Source organism: Copadichromis virginalis, linkage group LG7 (assembly GCF_057382275.1).
Source record: "Copadichromis virginalis isolate Kocher_CV1m ecotype Utaka linkage group LG7, C_Virginalis_male_GT1.1, whole genome shotgun sequence".
Lineage (NCBI taxonomy): Eukaryota > Metazoa > Chordata > Actinopteri > Cichliformes > Cichlidae > Copadichromis > Copadichromis virginalis.
Window position 1 is genome coordinate 58,182,131 of NC_140624.1, and position 26,369 is coordinate 58,208,499.

Here is a 26,369-nt window from a genome sequence, read left to right on the forward strand (position 1 = left end):
TTGTTTTTGTTTGGTTTTTAAATTGGCAACATTTTCTGCTGTTCACACTTGATGTTATTTAATATTAAATATTAACATTATGGTACAGCTGGCCAAATAACTCTAAGTGGAAGGGGGAATGAAAAGTTGCATGCTAAACTTTTCGTATTCTGTGGATTCAAGCCCATACCCCCAATCCAGGAAAGTCTAGAACTGGCTTTCTGGTTAAAAGGTTTGCCCTGAATTCATGAAGACTCTGGATGTTGCAGGGCTGTCTTGGTTGACAAGCTACTGCAATGTTGCATGGGAGATCAGGGGCAGTACCTCTGGATTGGCAGACCGGAGTGGTGGTTCCCATTAGAGGTGGGTTTTGATTATCGATTTATTGATTAAAATCGATTTTGGCTTGGATAACGTGATATAACGTGATATAGATAGGTTCACGAGTGAGGGGGGAAGGAAGTTGGAGATCAACAGGCGAATTGGTGCTGTGGCATTTTAACACAATTTAATCCCACATTTGTGACAGAAAAGCAAAACACTTTTTTGAAAAGTCTGTAACAAAACCATCAAATCTGATAAAGGTTATTTAAATGCTGCAAAAGAAGAATGGATTGGAATAGAAAAAGTACATATCCTAACCTTAATTACTGGAGGAGAATAATGAATGATGCTCATAGTGAGTAAAAAGTAAACTGAGTGCATTTTTTGGATAGAGATTCACTTTTAATGTGTGTGTTTAATATAATACAGATACATAAAAAACACTCCCAAAACAGAATTAATTATTACAAAATATTAATAAAAACTATAGAAATGGAGGCAACTTTGCCCGTGGTTGAATGTATACAATGTATGAAAAAAGCTTTATTGCAGATACTAATTTTACTAATTTAATAATAATAATTTTGTGTTGTAAGATTTATGACTTTCATGCTTTCATAGTGGTACTTGGGAGAGCTTGACATTTTTATCAGGTGGTACACACTGTAAAAAGTTTGAGAAACACTGATAAGTTAAGTGTATGTGTGCTTTTGGAAAACATTTAAAGCTGCTGTACAGAATCTTTGAAACAAGCTTAAAACATTTTTAGAATATAAACAGAACATCTGCTTCTCTTTACAGCTCCTCACTCCACCAGGGCTGTTTGGCACTTTCTGATAATGTGATGTACGTACTGCGGCAGTCATACAGACAATTGGATGGTCCAAAAATTGGCCTACCTATTACTGGCTGAGGTTTTAGTAGAGTTGTGGCTGAACCACATAAAAATATATCATTAATTTTAATCTCCCCAATCAATTATAATGTTATGTTGGAATGTTGTTAAAGAGGGTCAAAAATGTTTCAACCCAGTTTGTTTTGCAGAGTCTGTATAGCAGCTTTAATATAGGGAGGACACAACTTCCAGATTGTGAGTAAAATCAGATTTTTTTTCTCTTTGCCAGTTTAACAGTTTCTGTTGTGCCTGTCACTGTTCCCTGTCTGTTTTCTTACCTGGTTCTTCCTGACCTTGTACTTTCTCCTCACGTTCCCCTCTTTCCTCTCTCCCTCTTTGGGCTGGCAATCATACACAAATAGATTGTATTCAATTAGATGAAAAATTACATTAATATGAAAAAAATTCTATTAAGATCACTAACAAAAAGTCCTCTCTCAGTGTATTTTCAACCAAAAGGCAAATAACCAAACCACATGAACATCTAATAAGAGATATAAACATTGAAACACTGATCCAACATTATTCTTGATTGACGGATCATTTGATTTTACACTTTTACCTGAATGTGGGTCCTTTTTTTGAAAAAAAAACTTCCTTATATCTATTATGAACCTGGCTGTCTCTCTGTACACACACACACACACACACACACACACACACACAACAGGTGTTCTAAGGTTAATGGGCATTCAGTCAGTTAGCTAGTTAGTATCCATGTCAAACAGGACAGTGGTAACAACAGCAGGCTGCAGACAATTTAAAGTTTTAGATTTTAAATAGGCTGTATACATTTCAATGGGAGCAACAGGACGGTCAAATGTCGCTGAATTTACTACAGAGCAGGACGGATTGTAGGGTAGCAAACATTGTCGGAAAACATGTTTTCAACACTGCAGGTTACCTGGTGTAATGTTTTTCAGCTAAAAAGAAACATGGTCTGACTCCTACCTAACTATATAAAGAGTAACTGAAGGTTAAATGCAGCTAATATGTCCTGTTAGAGATAGGGTGAGGAGTTTGGCTATCCAGGAGGGGCTCAGAGTAGAGCTGCTGCTCCTCCACATCGAAAGGAGCTAGTGGAGGTGGTTTGGGCATCTAACTAGGATGCCTCCTGGGTGTGGTGTTCCGGGTATGCCCTGGTGAATGCCCCCGATGGATATTAATTAAACTTGTAGTTGGATATAATATGATTAGAATTAAGCATAATTAACTATTAGCAAAACTGCATTCAGATAAACCCTGTTTTAAAACTCTGTATCCCTTTATTGATGAAAAGACTGGATGTTAAGTACTGTTATTTATATTTTGGATAAAGATGGGGGGATCTTAATCTCTTTGACAGTTCTTATGTTTGATTAGATCACCAGTGTCTAAGGAGGAAAATGAGAGACCAGGAGAAAAAGTAGGTGAAGTTACACTTGTTCTTGAACTCATTGGAAAGCTAAACTCAGAACTGAAAATTCTACTTTAAGAGTCCCTTAAGTTGAAAACGTATTTTGTGTTTATATAGAGTAGTGTTTATATAAAATTACACATTAAAGCTGTAACAATTATGTTTCTTATTGCAGTGATTTCTCTAAACCAGTAACAAACAAAAGCAAATGCTAAATCCTAACTCAGATTATTTTAACTGTACTGTTTTTAATTGTATGATGATTTACAAACATGACTAACCCATTTCTTTTGGTGAGTGTTCTCTATTCCCAATGGCAGTATGCTATCCACACAGTTTCAGCTTGAATCAACAACTTTTGGAGAATTTTTCTCTTTGCTGTTCTGTCATAAAACAAATGGATTGATGGATTTTAGGCATTCTTAACACAACTGAAGAGGTTGGTTTTACATCTAAATGAATTTGCTACTGTAGCATTATTTTCTAGTGTGTTTCCTAATCCAGCCATATTACGTGAAAAGAACTAGAAAGTCTTTCCTCACTGAGTAAAAATAAAAACTGAAAGCCACTTGGATGCTGGGAGATCTGACTTATGGCAACATGACTGCTTAATGATTGACCTAATACTATAAAAGAAAAGGGACATAGCTGAAAATATAGCCAAAATATAATTTTCAATCACAAATATCACATTTAGTATTAGCTTCAGGAAAGAAAAAGAAAGAAAGAAAGAAAGAAAGAAAGAAAGCATATATTTAATGACAGGACATTTATTGTGAATAAAAGCTCACATTACAATAAAGCTTGAGGCTGCTGGAAAAAATGAGTTATGATTATCATTGTTGGTATATTTCCAACTATGGCATAATATGCACATACAATGTATTTGAAATAAAGTGAATTATTTGACATGATACCAGCTATGTTTGATTTAACTTGCTCATTTATATTAACTATATAGAAAGTCACATAGTAATATGTGACCACCCCAATTTGCTACAAACAGCAAACAAGGCATATATGATGATGATGATTACTGATGGCTCTGGATTCTACATAGTAACAGAAACTTTAGGGTTGAGATCCTTTCTTCCATAAACTGAGCATTGTGTAATTCAAAAATATTTCAAAGCTTTGTAAAATCCAACTACAGTCCTGTCAAGGTTAAGGAAATTTACAATTCTCCAGCAAATGTCACTCACAATCTCGCTTTAACCAGCAGCCTGGAAAGTTTAAGTAATCAACAAAATAATGAAAAAGCAAAACAAAGTTTGGCAAACAGTGAAACAGTGAGTGAAGCAGAGCCTATTTAAAAGTTGTACTAAAGTTTGAGTCAAAATCTGTATCATTCTTTTCTTAAACTCCAGTAGGGATGTGGCTGTGTTTCAGCCCACTGGTGGAAGTTTGTGACAATGTTATTGACTAAATGTTTAAGCCTCCAGGTGCTGTTAAATGAATGTTTAATGTCAATAAGCAGGCTTTACATTACCAAAAGAACAAGGCTGAACACAAATGCTCTCTTAACAATCTGTAACTTTCAAACCAATTCCTCAAAATAATTCTGAAAAGAAGTATAAAACTTTCATTCACTTTAAGGAAGTTGTTAAAAGAAAAGTAATCTGGCACTACACAAACATACAAACCAATAATATGACTTAAAACATGAAGAATTTCAGCTTCAAGGCAAATAATGGCCAGGCTGCTCCTGGCCACAAATTTGACAGCAGGGGGGAGGGCTGCTGTTAACAACTGGAACCTTTTTTCAGCGCCACAAAATAAAAGAAAAAAAAGAAAAAAGCAGCGCTCAACAACAGCAGGTACATATCAATAGGCAACGCTCTATGATAGCAATCATGAACAGTTTGGACTCTTGAAAACAAACAAACCAAAAAAAACCTTTCACTCACAATGTTTTACACAATAACAGTCTATAGCAAATTCTCAAAGTACCCAGAAAATCCTTACTTAGGCTACTTATGCATGTGATCCTATTTTACTTTGCAAAACGTGGAGGGACATGATGCTGAATAATTTGTCACGTACAGTTTAACCTTTATCAGTTTTCACCACTCTGCTGCTACATAGACTAGTTCCAATTACCACTTCAACATTCCAGTCTTCTCCACTGTTCACTTCACATTAAATAGCTTCCTGCTTTGTTAAATGACATAAAACCCATCTGTTAATGATGTAATTTAACACAAACAATGCCATAAAGTGTTGGTTTCATTAACAGTAAGTTTGGATTGGAAAAAGCCAAAGTACAATGAACTGGCATTATTAAGTGAAATAGCCTTTGTAAGAGGAACAGGAATATTATACTAAATTTATCATATGACAATGTGGGTAATTCCATTTCTCCTCAACCTTCACTGGAAAATAGCCTGGATACACAAAAACTATTATTTGTGACTCTAGTATTTTATTCAAACTCATTTATTTGAAAATTTACCAAAAGAAAACATTGTTTAACCCAAATGTCCACACAGTGAAACAGCAAATATAATGCTAAGCATACAATTGTCATTCAGAGAAACTCATGTCTCATGATGATCAGCGACGCTTTTGGTAGAATCTATTCCAGGTACCTGTTCTCTTTTGGAAGCGACTGCTCTGGGAGACAGGGTGCCAAAGCTCTGTTTTACATACCAGTCTTCTGCATGCAAGTGTGCATAGGAAGAGTCTTTTACATCCACAATGGTTTTGTTTGACACGGGGCTTGAGGACTCATCATTATTCGTGCACCCACCCTGCAGTGTCATTGCGTGGCTTACATGCCATTGCTCAGACTGCTGGCTCCAGTCTTGCATGTTGGTGACCTGTACTGACAAAGGGCAGTGAGAAGCCTGTGTGCAACCAAAAGTGCTTTTTGTGGCCTGGTAGCATTCTCCCTCTGAAATACTGACAGGAGAAGAGGACTTTCCAGAGGATTCGTATTCGGGGTCGATTGCCTCCACTTTGATTTGGACGGTTCTGGATTTAATCCGCAGTTTATGGGGTAAAGCTGAAGAACTACCATCTGGCACTTTATGTGTGGAGACAATGATGCTTCTTGGGTCTACTACAAATGGCATCAACCCTTTGGGGACCTGCTGCTCATCCTCACCATCAGATGATTTGCTAACTGCACCATCATCCGAGCTCCTGGGTGAGTTACTAGATGACCTCATGATCTGCATGAATGATGCAGACTGAGTGTAGACTCCAGACAAAGGGCTGGCTATGCCAGGTTTGTAGAGTTCATAGGGACTACCTTGCTCTTGTCTATAGCTGCCATTCTCTCCCGGTTCCTGCTTGACCTCTGCATTCCTGCAGACAGTAAAGCTACCCTGAGTTGCGGTAAATGTCTTGGGCATATGAGGTGAATGCCTGATGACTGATATGCAGCTGCTGCGCAGGTGAATAGGCTCCTTTTCTTTGCTGGTAAAACCTTGGCTAGCATTGGGTGGAATAAACATTTGGTGGAGGTTAAGAGCGGCGGAGCTGGATAACCGTTGGACTTCTTGGGCATATGCTGTCGAGCTCACCAATCCAAACTTCAACTTCAATGACAGCAGCTCAGCCTTGAGGGAGGCATTTTCCTCGCCAAGTGCTACCAATTTGTTCTCTAGCACCATATCATTTATGCGTCGCTTCTCCCTTGAACGCTTGGCTGCTTCGTTGTTTTTACGACGCCTCTCCCAGTACAGGGTGTCTTTTTTTTCCTCTGGGATAAACTCCCTTTTCCTACGACAAGCAGATTTAGCCTTGAAAGGAAGTGCAGAGATTTTGTGGCTCAGGAGGTCTCTGTTGGTCCCTTGTAAAGCCACAGCCAGGCACAGGGCATCCTCTCCACTGTAGGACTGATTGGAGTCCACTTCTTGCTTTATTGATTGCATATTATTACTGTTTGCTACTGTCAGCATGCTAAAAGATCTTCAACTGTATACCATAATGCTTGTATCGAGCAAAATTAACTGTCACATGGAATTAATCCGCTTGAGTTGAAGAAATCTGTGGAATAAGACACAACAGAAATGCTTTTCGTCAGAGTTTAGTTGAAACAATGCCAAACAAGTTACCATGATACTTTAATATTTACTTGTGCTGATCAAAGATTGTATATTATCATCCACTTAAAGCTTATTCAGATTTTTGTGCTCTACACATAAAACATTAAGGCTGCAATTATGAGTCCAGTATATTTCTGAAAATACATTTGTAGAAGAGTAAAATGTGGTTAATAGGGAGAGTTAATATCAAGGTAATTACTTTTTAGTTTTGCTATTACCATTTCCTACTTTGTGTCAGAGAAACAAAGAAATCTTCATTAAAGTACAAAAAAAACATGAAGAAAACATATAATCATTTAACTTTCAGAAACTGGATTCCTTCAACAGATTTCAAAATTCATGCTGTGTAACAGATAAATATTTAAAGATGTCATTGGTGAATGTCATCTTATTTACCAATAGCCTGATACCAGTCAACAAGGTATATCAGTCAGTTCCAATGCCTGGCCAATAAATTGGTGCTTCCCCATGATTTACCTTGATTAAAATTTAAAGTAGCAGTTCTTTTGCACATGCCAAGCTTAGGAAATTGAAGTAAACAAACTTTTTTATTCAAAATGATGAAAATAGACATAAAGGCATGATATCACAAAAAATGAGAAACACGAAGCCTGTAACCTGAATAATTTCTTTTGAACTAGTCTTTCACACTCACTGCAGCAAACAGTGGTATTTAGAAGAGGAGCAGAAAGATTTTTAATTAGAAAAATTTATGTTTAGGGTGTGATACAGTTTCCTCAAATGTTTCTTCTTGACTCTGTGCCCTCGTTTTGTCCTTGACTTGGGTCTACATTTAGGAAGAGAGAGACATGACTAATAGGTCACAGACTTGTGTATACATTATAGTCTGGTAACTTTCAGACACTAACTTTGTGTGTTACAATTTGGTCTCCCACTTTTTAGAAGCAAGAAGGCGCTGTATCCCCGACAAATCCATTTGAAATACAGGAGAAATATTTCTCTTTTCATTTACTTGAACCCCTTACGCAGTCTACTACAGATTTTATGGTGCCGATGTGCAAACCCCAGCTGGCGTTGACGAACGCGTCCTTTTGTCTTTTTTTTAACGAGGCAACAAAACATCGTGCCTAAATTTGGATCATACATGATTAAAAACGGTGGCGATGTTATCGCAACGTGCGACACTTGGAGGGTGGGTGCTGACCGAGTGTTTGCTGCTGGTTCAGTCGCGACAAGCAGTACAGAGCGATCGACTCGGCGTTCCAGCACCGGGCCGTCAACGCGTCCTGTTGCCCCAGATTCCTTCATTGTGTCGGTATTATACAATAAGCCCCGCTCCTGCCATCCCGAGTGCCAGCAATTTCTATTGGTGCAGACATTATGCAATGTTTGCCTGTGTGGCAATAACAATACGGACCAGTGATTGCTCAGCTCTGCGTCCAAGTAAAATAGCTCTAAAATTGTCCACATGTGTTAGGTAGCTAACACTGTATGTAACAGACTTTACTAAGACAATGTGGGCATTCAACTCTGTACATGACATCATTGTCTTCGTTACTCATGACATTGGCGGCTGAAGCGCGAGGTCCATCTACGCCCTGAAAAGTAAACTGTTACAACATTACAGAGAAGAAAGCGTTACTTTGCTGTCCCGACGTGGACTGACCCATTCTGTTGTCCACACATCGACAGAAGCCACAGTGCTTTGATAATGTTTCTACAAGCCACATCACATTCTTGTGTTTCAACACAGTGTTGTAATCTATGAATCACTGCTACTGGTAGGCCCGTGTGCCTGAATAAAATTAAACATCTATTATACCGGTTATAACTATATATTTTTTTAAAAAGCACACACTCGAACGTGAGCTTTGTCGCACTTTTAACTTGGAAACTACCGAGGCTGTTATTACATTTAAAATAGGTTTTGTGCGAGGACACACAGAAGGTAGCCAGCTGACTGAAATATAAGCTAGCTAAACGCCCCTGTGATTTCTGGGCGTGTGATCAGGCACCATCCTCTACAAACCTGTACAACGCTTAATGTTAATCCCAGACATTTAATATTAACCGCAAATCAAAACTGTACCTTTTCTATCACCTGCTTGTGGGGATTGGTTTGGTTTTCCACCGCGTATGATGCACACAGAAGCAGCATAGGTTTTCCATCAGCTAATAAGGAAATGATTGTCAAGAAAATCCTACAAGTTATAAAGTACTTTGCTCTCCTCCCTTGGCTTTTTCCTTTCAAGGTGGCTAGTGACTCATGGATCTGTGTTAGTAGGTCAGTGGTTGAGTGCATTGGCAGCGTGAAATTAAATGACAGCTACTGCATCCAATCGGCATGCAGCATTTTCTAACTTTAGCCAATGACTCCTGGCTTCACCAGAGCTCAAATCTTATTTAAGAATGTCTGTCGTCATTCACAGTGGGAGTGAAGCATTTGCGACAATCGGCTCGCAGACCGTGCTCGGATTTGTCCTCATATTACGAAAACAAAATATTTCCGATGTATTTATTGCTTATACTACTTTTACCATGGCATAAATATGCACATTTACTCCCAACAATGTTGCAAATGGGGCGTACACTTCTAAAACAGCACAAGAAGCTGTAGAAGCTCCGTGCGTCTAACGTTTAAGGTTGTCACATTGGTTTATATTTATAGTCAAATTTAGCTACTACATAATTCACACTGTTTACGCACTGTTGCATTAACAGACTTAGGCCATTCCTTGATGTTCTGTTGTCTTTTAATGTAGGTATAAGTCTGTTTTAATTTTATTTCCACTGCTGAATATATGTCTTATTAACAAATTAAATTTTAATTTTAATACTGTATATTTCATTTTGAAATAAAATTAAAAGTGATTTTAAAAAGTCTATTTCCAAAAAGGAAATAGTAGTAAATACGTGAAAAAAGATAACCGGGGTTAATACAGTTAATTTCAGCTGTTTGGTTGTAAGTATACATACACGTCAGTCCAGACGGAGTGGGTTTTTTTTTTTTTTTTTTTGGGGGGGGGGGGGGGGGGGGGGGGGGTTGGAGTCTTGTACCAGATGCCATGATCAGCTGCCGAGACCTGACTGTCACTATACATATTCTATTTGTTTGTCTGATGCTCTTGTTGCACTGCTAAATAGGCAGTAGCCAACATGATTTATAAAGGGATTATAAAATCTAAAAAATTACTGCATTATTTTACCTATACTCTTATTAAACTCACTTTCCTAAAAACTGATTGCAACTTCTAACTTGTGACGTAAATGTTATGCCTCAAATTTATTTCACATCATTCATGGGAGATATGTTTGATAAATGATAAGTTAACAAGTCACTGCTACCAGCTTAATCAATTCATTGGGGCGACCTGCGTGTTGTGCTGCATTGTCTGATTTGGTCATAGTGTGTAAACACCTCTAGAGGCCACTGTTGTATAGCTGCTGCAAACTGAACGTGCCCGTACCAGAGGTTATACTTAAAATGGCAGCTGCCAGGAAGTCTCTTTGGACATTTGTGTTCGCCCTTTATGAAATACATATGTTGTATTAATGCACCCGTGCATTGGTAAAATAAATACTAGAATAGCTGATACTCCCTTACAGAAGATTTATTTTGACCTTTCTAAAGCCTTCTTTAAAAATTAGAAAATAAAATGAAAACAGGCATATCAAAACAAGCCTACTAGAAATACTTCTCTGCATTACATTCTAACACTTGGCTAAATCCTAATATGTAATTATGGTTTAATAGTTTATTTCACTAAATGTGATTATGCACTGAAAAAGAACATGTTGGGTTTACTTAATTCAATAGTGGACACTGGTTGCACACAGATGTTTTGCTTTGGCAGGAGCTTAAACAACTGAGGTGAAGTTATTCATATTCAATAAACCTGTGCAATTTGTGTTGATAAAATATGATTGAAACATGTTTTGGTGAAGTAATTTGAGCTCTTGGATATTTTAATCCTTCAATTTTCACACTTTATTCCAACACTATTCAGTAACTTTTACCCAAATACTATGTTATCTTCAAATGACATGTTGGTATTACATTCTAAATACACAATTTTCCAATGAAGGCCTTATAACAGATTGTATTGTTCTCCTACAAGATTGTTGCCAGCATCCACTAGTAACCTTTCAAAACAAAAACGCTAATATCACTGCAGTGACAGTAGGTAAACCATGGGTCTCAAACTCACGGCTCGGGGGCCACTTGCGGCCCATGTCAGCACTACTTGTGTCAGGTTAAGGCTGTGTGCAGGCAGGAGTGGAAGTAGAAGGACCCAATGTGCAGACACTCGGAGGTGGAAAGTAGTGATGGCCCGCTTGAAGCTGACGCTCCGGAGCGTGTGTCGAAAAAAACAACACACTGGTTCAGAAGCACTGTGTCGAGGCTTGCTTCGTTTGGCAAAAGTCACGTGACCAGTGACGTCCGAAGCTTCATTACGCACGTAACTGCTTCGGTACCTGATTCAAACAGATATAAGGAAGTGAATCATCCACGGGATTCGTGGAGTGTGTTGATGGTGACAGATAGCGACGAGGTGATCATTCCACTGACAGATATGGAGCCAGCGAGGAAGAGAGGACGTTCTGGCGTGTGGGAATATTTTGAGTTGATTTTGCTCAATTCATTTTATCTGCCGAAGTGAAAAACTTGAAATGTCCAAAATCATGTTTTCATAATGTAAATATCATTACAGCATAAAGCTGATGAAGACTACAAAAATGTATTTGACACTATACGTACATGACATTGCTACACAGTTTAGAAAATCATTTTGTTTATTGTTTTTAGGTGATAGTCTGCAGGACCCAGGAATACCTGCATATCTACCAACTTGCAGTGTAGTTCCTGCACTCCACAGCCTCTTCTGTTCCATGCAAGTGGATTTTCTTCAGGGCAGGAGAAACTATTTCTAAGAAAAGAAACAGACTCAGCCAGCGCACAGTAACACTAATCCTCTTGTTAACTGTAAATAACAAAAGGGCTACCTTACATTGATCATGTTTTTACTTTGCAAGTTCTTGATTAGGGGTGGGTTTTGATTATCGCCTTTCTGATTACAATCCATGCTAAATTGAATAAAGTGATATTGATTCATTAAAATCCCGTGTCGATTTGTAAATTAACGTTATTATGCCTGAAACGCCAGCATCTCAGGTTAAACCTCACAACATGTCGTCAAACACCATGCAGCTAAAACAGTAACTGGGAGCAGGTTTACGGATTCTGCATACAAACGTGAACACAGAGCGCGGACCCGACGCGTCAGAGTCAGATTTTGATGTGTGGGCGGGTCCGCGCTGTGTTTGCCTCTTTTTTTTCCCGCTGGCTTCTGCAGCTGCAGGTTTCATAACTCTCTGTTTACATCTCTAATTAAGTCTCACATGTGTCAGCTTTCTTTTAATAGATACGAAATTATGGATATATACTGTTAAATGATCAGACTTGTAATATTTCTGACTGAGGCAAAACTTTCCAGATTCCAATCAAATTGAATCGGATCCTGTATCGAATCAAAATGATTCTACAAATCAGTGACGATGCAGCCCTACTCAGCTTCCTAAGCATTTTCCCTTTCCAGTTCACAATCAATCCCACCCCTAGGTCAAAAATATGTATAGGACAATTGGCCTAATCTAATATTTTGTATGAACCTGTCCAGCTGTCCAGTGATTAAACGACAAGTAGATGGAGGCAGGACTTCACAGCAGGGGCATACTCCATAATGTGCTGTGCATTATCATATGTATATTATATATATTGCTCACTTATTGTATTTACCAACATCAAGGAGTTATGAGCAAAGAAAGGCCACCATAGTGCATGTTTAAATAGGGAAAGTTTATTGATCAAAATGTATTACGCAGATACGCATTACATTTTTTTCAGCCCCCCAATCGAGAAAACAAAACCAATTACATGTTCAAAGCAACGGAACGGTGGCCCAATATCAGAGAGAACTCCACTCTTGAGTGAGCAGTGATAATTGAGCAGTCCGTTTTATTTTGCAGATTCAAGCTGCTCTTCAAAATTTTCACCACCAGATGTCACCGGAGAGGACTGTGTTGAAAAGCTTCGAGTAATGAACCGTTTTTCAATACAAGCTTCAGTGCTTCGGAAAGCTTCATTTGGCCATCACTAGTGGAAAGTAACTCAAAACTCAGCTTTTATTGCTGGATGGCAAAAAGTGGCAACCGTAACAAAAATCCAAATAAACTTACATGAACAGGCAGGCAGACCACACAGCATAAATGAGAGTAGATCACGGCACAGACACAAAGAAAGAGGGCTTAAATACATAGAGGGAGCAATCAGGGAATGGGTAACAGGAGGGAAACACAGCTGGGGCAAATCAGGCCTAACGAGACAAGGGGAAGCAAAACCAGACACATTAACATCAGACATGGACTTTCAAAGTAAAACAGGAAACCTTTTTTTTTTTTTTTTTTTTTTTAAATAAATAGGACAGGGGGAATGAATGAGAGAAAGAGGGGGAGAGAAAGAAAGAAAACCAAAGGGGAGAAGAGACGGTGAGAAGGGGGGGGGAAGAGAGAGAAAAAAAAAAGAACTCCTGGGTCACCTGTATGGAGAAAAAAAAAAAAAACAAACAAAAAAAACAAACAGAGGAGACAGCAAACAACAAAGAGCAACATAATAATAGAGAAAACAAAGCACCATCACAATAAACTAGCTAGCCATAGATATCAATATTTACTAAATAATGGTAAATAAATGGTAAATGGCCTGTATTTATATAGCGCTTTTCTAGTCCCTAAGGACCCCAAAGCGCTTTACATATACAGTCATCCACCCATTCACGCACACATTCACACACTGGTGATGGCAAGCTACAATAAACGATATTGTGCAGCACGCAAGAGGTAGCAGCCAAGAAAGCTTTAGTCCGCGTCTGTGAATACCCATGTGTGCATACCTGTGTGGATCAGCATGCTTGCATTCCAAAGGTTTCTCCATGTAATGATCTGCTAGGGAGTGTGGGGGGGCCACAGCCCCGTCCTCCAGGGTGTGAAGCGGGTATGGAGGAGATCAAAACTCCAGACATCCAGAGGCCCCCAGAACACAAGAGACCATGGAAGACCAACAGAGGGGCAGCCGCGCCACTGTCCCAGTAAGAGCTGAGGAGAGTCCCAGATGAGGGCTCGCCCAGCAGCCGCGGAGCAGAAGTCAGGGGGAGTTGCAGTGACGCGCCCGTGAGCTCCGCCGGCCCCCAGCTGCGCCTGAGTGACCGAGCCCCAGGCCGAGAGGCCGGGGGCACCCCACCTCCAAAGGGGCCCGAGTGAGCCCCAGGCCCCAGGCCCCGACAAGCGGCCGCCAAGGAGTGAGCCGGTGTGTACCCGGACGCCCACCCCCAGACACAAAGAACCACCAACACACCGACACCTGAGGGAGTCCGCCACCGGCAGGGGAAGTGGTGGTGGGTGGAGATAGGCCTCCAAACCTTGGAGGGCCTGAGGTGTCCCCAGAGAGGTGGCGTCTGATACCCAACCTGACATATAGACACAGACATACAGGCACACACAGACACAAACATCCATTCCCACCCTCATGCTCTCATATGCACTCACTCCACACTCAACCAACGTGGAGACAGACATAAAGAGACGCTGTACACACAATCACACTCCCCAAGCGTAAAACAGGAAACCTAACACAGACTCACAGGCAGGCACTATAACAAAGGGAACAGAGACATGGGACCAGGGCAGACACAGACACTGACTGGACGTGGGAATACAGCAGACAGGGGAGACAGCAACTAAGGAACACAGACAGAAAACCAGAACACTAAAACTCCAAACCCCACCCAGAGAACCTTAACTAAGAATAATCCTAAAACCTGTAAAGCAAAGCTAGAATATAATGAAATAGCAAAATCAAAGAACCAAAAAACACAAAACACTGGGTCAACGACCCAGGGACCCTAACAACTTGCCACTTACTGTTGACGTGAAGAAAGGAAATACAATTTGGCCCTTGAAGTTAGTTTTTGTTACGAGGGATTTTGTTGTTGAGTGCAATTTGAAAATAAGTTGTTTAAAAAGCAAAACTGTTTTAAAATGAGGGCAATATGAGCAGAGTAAAAACATGTTGAGGGATTGGCTGTCTTTGTTCAGTGAGAGAGTTATATGTAAAGAAAACAATTTTCACTAGCAGTCAAAAACTAATGTGTTCACTTATGTCTGCATTTTTATTTTGTTAAATATGGATAAAACTATTGTAGAAATGCTTCCACGTGTCTGGCCAGAAAGAGAGTATCTTTCCTTTTTATTTGTTAGTTCAATAACAAGGTTTCAGTTAGTTAAGAGTGAGAAGTTTTTTGCATTCACATTTGCAGTTTTGTTATACATTATTTGAAACTTAAAACAAACAAACAAAACACTACATTTTCTGAAAGATTTGTGGGTGTTTTCTTGTTTGTTTGTTTTTGTACTACTTGAACACTAAAGTGGCCCTCCAATGACATGACAGTACCAGCAGTGGCCCACAGCTCATTTAAGATTGACACCCCTGCTTTAAGGTGTTATTATGTGGATATGTTGGTTTTATTTAGTTGCTGTCAACAAGTGGAAGGTAACCTAATGAAGCCTGTTATGTCTTTCTGTGGCTCAGAAGTTGGAAATTTCAATAACAGTGCGTTATCCAATTACTCAGATTGTCAGAGGAGTTCACATTTCCCTATATACTCGATTAAAATACCCCATCTTCGATCCATCCCATACAGGTCACCCTGACAACACTGAGCAGTCCCTTCAGTGACAGGCTGCTGCTGCTGTCAGACTGTACACTGCACAACAGCAGTGAATGTACACCACATATGAACACACTGGGGTCTTTACATATATCAGTGTGCAATACTAAATACCTGCTACTATTAACACCCAAACACTGCACTATATTTCATTCTTCTTCTACTAGTAATCTGTATAATTGCATCATATATGTGTATATATGTATGTCTGTATATGTATGTGTGTGTATTTGTGTGTGTGTATTTGTGTGTGTGTGTATGTGTAGATAGATAGATAGATAGATAGATAGATAGATAGATAGATAGATAGAGTGATTTACATATACAAGTACATATCTATTCATTGTACCTGCATAGTCTATATTTCTTCTATTTTTGCAAAGCATTATTGCTGTTAGGTATGCTGCATGTGTTCATTTGTTCCTGCCTTGTGTACTCTGCTGCAGTAACTGTAAATGCCGGCAAAGCCACTTTACTTTGCGCGTTTATTTTGAAGAGTACCTTAGCACTTCCTCTTTTATTGTGTCAGACTTCCTGTTCTGTTCTCAGTGGAACGACACAAACACGTTGCTTCAGAGTGAGTAAAAACGTTAATTTGAAAATACTCATGCAAAATGATGTATTTTATTTATCTGTCACATGCTATAACTTTGAAAGTTTACTCAATGTGGTTGAATTCGTTTTTTATTGTATATGCATGTCATTTGTTTGTGGTGTGGAAAGACTGGCTAAGAGATGTGCATGGAGGAGGTTGGCTAGCTGATTCAGCATGATTAGCACCCTTGGAAGCAGAAAGAGGTTGGTTAATGATTAATCCTCCCTTAGTTATGCTGCAATAGACATAGGCTGCCGGGGGATTCCCATGATGCATTGAGTTTTTCCTTTCCAGTCACCTTTCTCACTCACTATGTATTAACAGACCTCTCTGCATTGAATCATATCTGTTATTAACCTCTGTCTCTCTTCCACAGCATGTCTTTATCCTGTTTTCCTTCTCTCACCCCAACCGGTCGCAGCAGATGGCCCCGCCCCTCCCTGAACCTGGTTCTGCCAGAGGTTTCTTCCTGTTAAAAGGGAGTTTTTCCTTCCCACTGTTGCCAAAGTGCTTGCTCATAGGGGGTCATATGATTGTTGGGTTTTTCTCTGTATCTATGAAGCGCCTTGAGGCGACTTATGTTGTGATTTGGCGCTATATAAATAAAATTGAATTGAATTGAATTGATGTATTTAAGAGACAGAAAGGTTGTCGTTAATTCATTTTATTAAATGCTGTAACATAAATAGTTTAAAAACTATTGATTTATGTCAATATCACTATTTGAGTTAATCAAAATAATTTTCTATAGTAAAATGTGAACATTTCTGCACTTTCTACTTGAATGTTTAATGGTATTTGTTTGTGCATCTTTATAGTTTTCACGGTGCCATATTGTCGGTGGTTTAAAGAGGAGAGAATAAAGTTGCATCAGTTGAAGCTCTCTGCGTCACGAGTGGTAATTCCAAGTGGGCAGCTACAGTAACAATTTGAATTTCCCAATTTATCTGAACTGTATCTAAACCCAGCTCATATCTGGCTACATTTTCTGCTGAGCATCCAAATCACACTGGACTGAAGTTTACACTGTATAATGCCTGATTTCTTGTAAATATTTAACGAAATATATATTGATAAAAATGCTTAACAGGCCACAGTGAACAATGGAAAATAAAATTTAAATAAATAATTAAAAACACTCAAAAAAACTCAAAAATATATATTTTTTTAGAGATGTCTTAACCTGGTTATGCTGTACCATCCAGATGAAGTCGTGAGCCAAAGATCCTTTAAGTTTCATCTAATGAACTTAGATGAAACATATGAGAAATGATCTGGTGTGAAGTAAATCGGGTTTGTATATATGTAGCCTCAGATGAGCATGAAACTTCATTTTTGACCTGCTTAATAGCAGTCTCAAATATTAAAGTATTAAATCACTTAACCAATGCAGCAGCTGAAATATGACACCAAAGGCCACTCTTAATACAGACAGAAGTCGGGTAGTCAAAAATCTCTTATTCTGCTTTTTGTATTCTGAACTTCTTGAGTGGACAGCCAACAATCCTACAAATAGACTAGAGGATGTGCTTGAAATGTTTGTTAAAACAAATAACTGGACCTTACTTGTTAAGCTCAATGTTCTGACTGTCACATGGAGTCTTTCAGGTTGTTTTACGTTTACTATCACAAATGAATGTTTTTTTCCCCTAATGAATATACATTTTAGGTCTAAAGTGTCTAAAATCTGCAGTTTTGGAATTTTTCATGTGGGATGACAAAATTAAAAAAACAAAGAAAAAAAACACTCCAAAAAAAAACAAGTGATACATGTCATGAAGGACTGAAATAATTTGATTCATAAGACTTTATTTGATATTCACACACACCATATTAACGGTTTCAGATAGTTCATCAGCCATATTGATCAGTCTAAGGCAGGTGGTTTTGTATGCTGAATAAAAATCCTGTCGACAAACGTCAAATGTTACGTACGGTTCAAAATGACTCCCGTACAAGACTGTAGTAAGGTCTACTATTGACCAGTAAGAAACCACCACACTCACACTGCAATGGGGTCCACAAGATTTAGTTTTCTTCCTCCAAGTCAGACTACAGGCTGAGGACACAACTCCGGCCTGGAATCCAAGGCCCAAAGCCATGAACTTCTTCTTTTTGCATGTTGTTGTAAGTTAAAATCCTAATAAAACATCTAATTATATATTTACCTGCTGACTGCAAAACAGCCACCACACCTCCGGCTGTCACTTCTCCTCCATTAGAAGCTGCAGCAGACGACATCATGCCTGCAGCGCAGGAGCCTGCAGCTATTCCAGCTGAATTGAAACCTGCAACTCCCAGAAGAGCAGGAGCAGTGACTACAGCACCTACTGCAGGAAGACAAGACATGTATCAGACATGGATCGGGCTTTGATTCAAATTAGTTAAAGATAAATAAACTGCTTACTTGCTCCTGCAGCAGTACACACAGCTGTCACTATAACACAACATAAGAACACACATTAACATCTAACTGGGCCATAGCTCAGCACACAGCTGATCAAGGATTTAGATCAAGTAACTGAGCTACAGAGAAGACGGGGAGGCTCTACGCTACGATGGAGTATTAGAGCCACAAGAAAAAAGTTGTTGATATGGACATTACTGTCCCACAACAAACTGCTATAATTACTGTTTCTGCTACAAAATTCCTTATTTAGATGAGTTAGTGAAACAAATTGATCAGCCATTGTGTGATACAACATTCAACCTCTTTATTGCACGAGGATGTAACCATCGATAACCTTGCATCTGTCCATTAGATCGTGGCTCAAGACTTGGCAGTTTGTCTTGTAATTGGAAGGTTGCCGGTTCAAGCCACGGCTCGGACAGTCTTGGTCGTTGTGTCCTTGGGCAAGACACTTCACCTACCGCCTACTAGTAGAGGCCAGAGGGCCCGATGGCGTGATATGGCAGCCTCGCTTCTGTCGGCCTGCCTCAGGGCAGCTGTGGCTACAACTGTAGCTTGCCTCCACTAGTGTGTGAATGTGAGAGTGAATGAATAGTGGAATTGTAAAGCGCTTTGAGGGTCTTGAAAAGCGCTATATAAATGCAATCCATTATTATTATTACCAGCCCTTTTTTGGTACAACCTAATACTTATCACCACACTGCGTTTATGAGCTAAAACCAGGGAGTTTTAGCTCATGAGCTAAAACTCCTGGTGAAAAGCATTTTAAAGTTGTGTTCTGGTTATTTTAGCTCATGTTTCCTTCTTGCTAAAACCAATTCTGAAGTACGGTTTCACCAACTCAGATGATATACAGTAGCAACCATGGCAGCTTGCCTTGAGACAGCTGTAATCTCCACATTTTGACTTTATTCTCAAAATGATCGATAATACCTTTCTTAACTTTGCCCTAATACTACATCGTATTATCCTCACTGCAGCACAGTTACATGTAATTGTTTCAGGAAGAAACACTTGGTTACTGATCATCAGGATGCTTCACAATGAATACATGTATTGATATGTATTTATGAGTTTTAGAGACAAAAATAAATAAATAAGCAAATAGGTTTGTTAAATGCCCGGCTGTGATGGCTAAGGCTGTCACTGAAACACAAGAAAGAAAATAAAAGATCTCACCACAGCTCAGTCTGGAATAATTAAGACATTATCTGTAATGCTAGAATCATCAACTCATATAATGTAGAGATGATCTGAAAAAGGCAGCTGTACTCACACTGTATATACATAACACTATTTATTACATATTACTTACGTCTTGTATATTGTACATTTTATATATATATATGTTTTTCCTCATGTTAATACTGTCCATATGTACATAGCGCTGCAGAACTGTACCCCCCCCCCCCCAGCATGTTTACACTGAGTATGAGATGCTCTGTACAACTGTATAGTGACAATAAAGGCATTCTATTCTATTCTATTCTATTCTATAGACCCATTGTTCCACTCAGGATGAGGAACCTAAGATTGGACTGTGTCTTAAACAGAAGTGAGCATCAGCTGTTATTTCCTGGATAATGAAAGTGAATGGGCGTCACTGGGTCTATGAAGTAAATAAACTTCCTTTAGTCATCATAGAACAAGTGATTGTGAGGCTGGATCTCAGGAGGTTTGACATATTTATTTATTTTATGTTTTTTATTATGTATTTCACACATGTGTTATTTCAAGGATTGTTCTTTCTATTTTAATCCTTATGTTAAATCAACTGCTTAAAATAAACACAAACAAAAAGGAGGTTATGATACGGAGCGTGTTTGAATGTTATTTGGGTCACTGAAAATGTGTCTGCATTATGTGTGTCCATTCTTTGGGGTGTGGTATGCAACAGAAGAAAGACCGCAGGTACCAATTAGTGTAGAATTTCCTCACATACTTGAGTCATACCTTGATTCTGGTTTAATCTTGTTAAGAAAAATAGTGAGAAACAGAAATGGAAATAAAATGGGTGAGTATAAAAGGCTTATCACAGCAGACACAAGAGCAGAAGGTGAGAGGAGTTATAAAAACAACCAACGTTTGAGAAGCCCTGGACAGGAGATCCTATGAAATGGCAGCACTGGAGATCATGACAAGACACACGTTCAGGAAAGTTTATTATACTGCATTTAATCCCAGTCATTTTCAGAGAGAGATTAAAGGTTGAAGACTGATTTATAACAAGTCCCCACACAAAAATAGATAAAGCACTAAAAGTGCCTCACTGACGAGCAAGAAGTGCAATAAATAACTGAGAAGTGATACATGCTGTATGGGCGTCGCACATATGACGAGTTAGGAGTGAGAACGTGTTGATCTGCAGGGAAGCAGGAGACTGTTGTTATAGAGTGGATTGAGGATTTTTATTCTTTATTTCTATTTTTCAAGACTTTGTGAATTGTCTTTTTTTAAATAACTTGGCTTACCCTTTTTGGTTTTGTTAATATTGGCAATAGTGTGAAGTACTATTGTTGGGTTAGAATATATTTATTATATAGGTCATCCAGTTAAGGTAAATGTCATGTTTTGAATTGTTAGAATCTGATGAGCATTATTTTATTTTATTTTTTGTTGTTTTGTTTTTCTGTTTTCCCCCTGAGAGATTACCACCTTAACGTGGTCAGGCGGTGTGATGGCTGCAGTTACAGCCACACAGTGGTAATATCAGTGTAGAGGCTTACACACAACACTGCATTCACATTGGTCTTTCTTTAAATATAAGGTTTAATTTACAGGATAATAAATAACTGGTTTTGGTCTCAGTTAGGTTTTTGTGTGCTTTACCCCTTTTTGTGATTTTTGTGGGCTGATCAGCCACTATTTAAGTTTCCCCCGTTGTCTTCTTTAGTGAGGTCAGTTTGTTTGAGGTATCAGTATTGGTTGTTGCTAACTTTGAGTAGAGTTCTGTTATTTTGACCTCTTTTATGGGCACATATGATTTTTTTTTTTGTATAATTTAACCAACTATGTTGTTGGGTTAAGTTAAAAAAAAATGGGGGGGGGGGATGACTGTACTGCAGTGGCCCTGAGAGGCCAAATGCAAACCATCAAAAAGGAAAGTTATGAGTTTAATGTTAAAATACGAGAGCGTTTCTCTCGTATCTGTCCTGATACTGCTATTTCATCTGCTATAAACAATAACCATACACTATTATTGCAATCTATACTACAGCTCAAAAGTCTGTAGAGAATTAAAAATGTCTTATTTTCTGACAACAGTAAAAATCGTTTAGAAGTTTTACTAAATTAATCAGAAGCGTAAAGAAATATAAATAATTAACGGTAACATTTATCATAAATCACAAATGAGATTTAGTGGAATATCTACTTAGTGTTGTTGAGACGTCGGTCTCTCCAATTCTTTTTGTCTCGGTAGAGATCACGCAGAGATGTTTCCAAATTTCACACAATCCTTTTATTACCCATTTTCCTTACAGATGCATCTGGAGATCAGCACACTGCATCCTGTGCAGTCCTACTCTAAAGGCTGATCTGAAGAGTTTCACACAACAGCTACAGTTATAGTCTCTGGTCTCCAATTTCTACAGTAAATCCCCCACAATGGAAAAACACTGGTAAAGTGGCCTGGGGTGCTGACACCCTGACCCCCATCTCCTTTTAAGGTAATGTACATTGGCAATTGTCTGCCCCTCACCCTCAGTAAATCTTGCTACTGTCCTGTGTTTGGGGTTAATTGCCCCACTTCCCTGCACCCCAGTTCTTTGTTCCCATCCCAGGACTATTTTCTATTTTCTAATCTTAAATCCTATAAACAACAAAATCATACTACGACACACACTAATAAACTACATTCACTATGACCTCAATACCTATTAGACAGTCCATTATTTCTACAGTGTACTGTTATGAAAACAACAGAATGATGATGAGACACTGTGGTAAAGTCTTACAGGTATATTTGCAGATAGTTATCAATACAGGATAAACACTGTGGGCTCCAGGAGACGGGGCAGAGGTAGGGAAGGTTGTCTGGAGGCACACTCAGACACTGTCACAGAAGGTCATGGAGATCCGTAACACTGAAACGTCTGCACAGAAACAAAGAGTGAGCAACCCATCTTGCCTCAATGATTACCGCCCAGTAGCACTCACCCCCATCATCACTAAGTGCTTAGAGCGACTGGTCCTAGCACACTTCAAATCCTGTCTCCCCCCCACCCTGGACCCCCACCAATTCGCATACCGCCGGAACAGGAGCACAGAGGATGCAGTCTCCATCGCAATGCACTCTGTCCTCTCACACCTGGACAACAACAACACCTACGCCAGAATGCTGCTTATAGACTTCAGTTCAGCATTCAATACAATCCACCCCTCACAACTCATCAGGAAACTGACAGACCTGGGTATCAGTTCCCTCATCTGCAAATGGTTACTGGACTTCCTGACCAACCGCCCCCAACATGTCCGGCTGGATAACCGCTGCTCATCTACCATCACAATGAACACCGGTGTACCACAAGGCTGTGTGATGAGCCCTTTCCTCTACTCCCTCTTCACCCACGACTGCAGACCTGCTGATGGTTCCAACACCATCATTAAGTTTGCAGATGACACCACGGTGATTGGCCTCATCAGCGACAACGATGAGGCCGCCTACAGGGAGGAGGTGGATCGTCTGGCTGAGTGGTGCGACAGAAACAACCTGCTGCTTAACACCGAGAAGACCAAGGAGCTCATCGTGGACTACAGGAGGAATGCTGACCCACATCCACCCATCCACATTAAGGGGACGGCTGTGGAGCGTGTGAGCAGCTTCAAGTTCCTGGGAGTCCACATCTCCGAGGATCTCACCTGGACGACCAACTGCTCCAAGCTGGTCAAGAAGGCTCACCAGCGCCTCTTCTTCTTGAGGACTCTGAGGAAGAACCACCTGTCCTCAGACATCCTGGTGAACTTCTATCGCTGCACCATCGAGAGCATCCTGACCAACTGTATAACAGTCTGGTACGGGAACTGCTCTGCCTCGGACCGGAAGGCGTTGCAGAGGGTCGTGAAAACTGCCCAGCGCATCGCCGGAGCACCACTTCCTGCCATAAAAGACATCTACAGGAAGCGGTGTCTGAAAAGGGCTGGGAAAATCATCAAAGACCCCAGTCACCCATCACATGGACTCTTCACCCTCCTGCCCTCTGGGAGGCGCCACAGGAGCCTCCGGACTAAGACCACCAGGTACCGGAACAGCTTCTTCCCCACAGCTGTCAGACTCCTGAACTCTGCCTCCTGACATCTGACCCACGTTAAACTCATGGACTGAACATACACACACCCACAATGGACAACTGTACCCTCAAACACAATAATAACATGGACTGAACCACCACTCACAACCACTAGCACTTTATACAGCCTCTGTAGAAACTATCTACACCCTCACTTATCTTAACTGCACTACTGTATAGCTCTGTGTAAATAATCATTCTGTACATTCGATAATTTTTAATCCTACAACTGTTTACAACTTGCATAGTTCCCATTTCTGTATAGCTGTATATCCCAGATTCTGTAAAGTTATTTATTTCATATTCTGTATAGTTTTTCATATTTATATCCTGTTCATATCCTGTACATAGCTTGTACTCACTACAGCCTGTACATACTTATAGTTATAGAATATTCACAACCTACTTCATACCGTGTACATTATAACATACCATAATAGACCCATTTCTGTAATATACTCACATATCTATATTATTGCTAATATATATTGTAATATATCTATATCACTAAAGCACTTCTGGATGGATGCAAACTGCATTTCGTTGCCCTGTACCTGTGCATGTGCAATGACAATAAAGTTGAATTCTATTCTATTCTATTCTATTCTATTCAATTCAAAGGCAAGAACTGATGGAAAATGTGACATGACTGTGGCATAATACGTTACCTTGGTACTGCAATGATCTGGTTGTTTAGAAGCCAGCATGAAGACCTCGCGAGGAACAGGCGAGTAATCAGCTGATTGTTCACAAGTGACTGAGGGACGGGAAGATGGAGGAGCATCCCCTAAAAAAGACAAGCACACGGACAACAACACAGGCATACACCGAAAGAGGAGAGAGAAAGAAGCAGGCCAGCAAAAGAGAGCAAGGGAACCATGACATCTACTGAGGCCCATTTTTATTTGGTACATCGTATCACCAGATGTCAGTTTGTGATGTTAGATCCCAACTTGTCAGTGAAGAAATCTTTTTCCAAAGATATCAGCACAAACCAAAATCATTGTGTGGATTAAAAAGAGCAAATTGTTGAAGTTTGTGATGGATCACTCCATTTTCTGTTTGCACTTGTCAGATGTGTTGCAGGTATATAACCATGTGATCAGTCCATACAGCAGTGATCGTTACTACAAATGGGCCCATGTATAAGTGTGTAGATATTTCCTAATACATCATGGGTGATTTAACATAAATGATTCATTAAACACACATCTGTGTAAACATTACTGATAAATTTCATGTAATATTATGTTAAAGTAAATGTAAATTATTAATTAAAAGATGACTGTTTCAATCTGACCACAAACCTTTGAGCAGTAGTGTCACGCTTATCAGTGGCTCATGATTGCTTAAGGCCTATGTCTGTACTTGACCACAGAGGCAGAGCATCATTCAACCTGCCAGCTGCCTATCTTGGGAGCTTTTCAAGGATGACAGACTCCACTTTCTCTGCAGCAAGACAGCTCATAACTTTTTTACAGTGTCTCCCTGTCCTCAGACTTCTATATATTCTTCTGTAATACATAACTATACACTATCATTGCAATCTACACTACAGCTCAAACGTTTGAAGTCGATTTTCACCTGTTTATAACCATGTGATCGGTCCACACAGGAGTGATTGTTTCTAAAATTTGGCGCACGTATAAGTGTGTTGACATTTCCTAATGCATCATGGGTGATTTAACATAAATGATTTATTAAACACACATCTGTGAAAACATTTCTGATAAACTTTGCCTAATTTTATGTTATAGCAAATATAATTTTAAAATTAAGACAAGAATGTTTGAATCTGACCACAAACTTTTGAGCAGTAGTGTGTGTTGTATGCATGTGTCTGTCTGTATCTGATCAGGATTTTGTCATCAGTGTCAACAAAAAGCTCATTTTTTAGCTGTTTCTATCATCAAAATTGAGTTGGAGTGTTTTAACTCTGGTGGCAATCTCTCCCTAACAAGTCCACTTTATTGCGTGCTCATTTTCTCCTATTAGTGGCTCATACGTATATAATTAGGAAACATGCATTAAGTCAGTAGTCCTCAACCTTTTTTGCGCCACGGACCGGTTTATGCCCGACAATATTTTCATGGACCGGCCTTTAAGGTGTCGCGGATAAATACAACAAAATAAAACTAGTACCGGTACCGGAAAAAAAGAAGATTTATTTATGACACACTTGAAAAGACCCAGGGACACCGAGTTAACGATAAAAACGATAACAAAATAACGCTGAATACCGATAAAAACCCTGAAAACCATACATTTCACACCTGAGCCTCAACTCTCGCGGCCCGGTACCAAACGACTCACGGACCGGCACCTTTACGAGGCCCGGGGGTTGGGGACCGCTGCATTAAGTGCACTAATTTCTCACACTTATCAGTGGCTCATGGTTGCTTAAGGCCTATGTCTGTACTTGACCACAGAGGCAGAGCATCATTCAACCTGCCAGCTGCCTATCTTGGGAGCTTTTCAAGGATGACAGACTCCACTTTCTCTGCAGCAAGACAGCTCATAACTTTTTTACAGTGTCTCCCTGTCCTCAGACTTCTATATATTCTTCTGTAATAGATAACTATACACTATCATTGCAATCTACACTACAGCTCAAACGTTTGAAGTCAATTTTCACCTGGTTTATAACCATGTGATCTGTCCACACAGGAGTGATGGCTACTAA

General features: G+C 39.5%; 1 protein-coding gene and 1 long non-coding RNA gene across 8 annotated transcripts; one reads left to right on the plus strand and one right to left on the minus strand.

Moving 5' to 3' along the window:
- Window positions 1-4,037: 4,037 nt before the first annotated feature.
- On the minus strand, window positions 4,038-25,090 carry nfil3 (nuclear factor, interleukin 3 regulated). Of its 7 annotated transcripts, none has more exons than XM_085464459.1 (5): window positions 24,355-25,077; window positions 22,355-22,492; window positions 18,396-19,544; window positions 18,157-18,318; window positions 4,038-6,587 (listed from the first exon to the last, which is right to left on the minus strand). In XM_085464459.1, exon 5 carries the CDS (start codon window positions 6,497-6,499, stop codon window positions 5,132-5,134), a length of 1,368 nt encoding a protein of 455 aa, XP_085320585.1. In that variant the 5' UTR covers window positions 6,500-6,587; window positions 18,157-18,318; window positions 18,396-19,544; window positions 22,355-22,492; window positions 24,355-25,077; the 3' UTR covers window positions 4,038-5,131. The 7 variants fall into 7 exon arrangements, 6 of the variants coding, with proteins under 6 accessions (XP_085320585.1, XP_085320587.1, XP_085320586.1 ...); XR_014921484.1 differs by lacking the exon at window positions 4,038-6,587 and adding an exon at window positions 17,792-18,066 and having other exon boundaries at window positions 24,355-25,090; XM_085464461.1 differs by lacking the exon at window positions 22,355-22,492.
- On the plus strand, window positions 15,937-16,851 carry LOC146706307 (uncharacterized). Its single transcript, XR_014921745.1, has 3 exons — window positions 15,937-15,970; window positions 16,117-16,191; window positions 16,365-16,851. It is a non-coding gene; the product is annotated as an uncharacterized LOC146706307 (long non-coding RNA).
- Window positions 25,091-26,369: the final 1,279 nt, after the last annotated feature.

What these genes read in the sequence shown, in the direction of transcription:
- nfil3 (XM_085464462.1), bottom strand. Translation starts at nt 6,499, where the DNA reads ATGCTGACAGTAGCAAACAGTAATAATATGCAATCAATAAAGCAAGAA.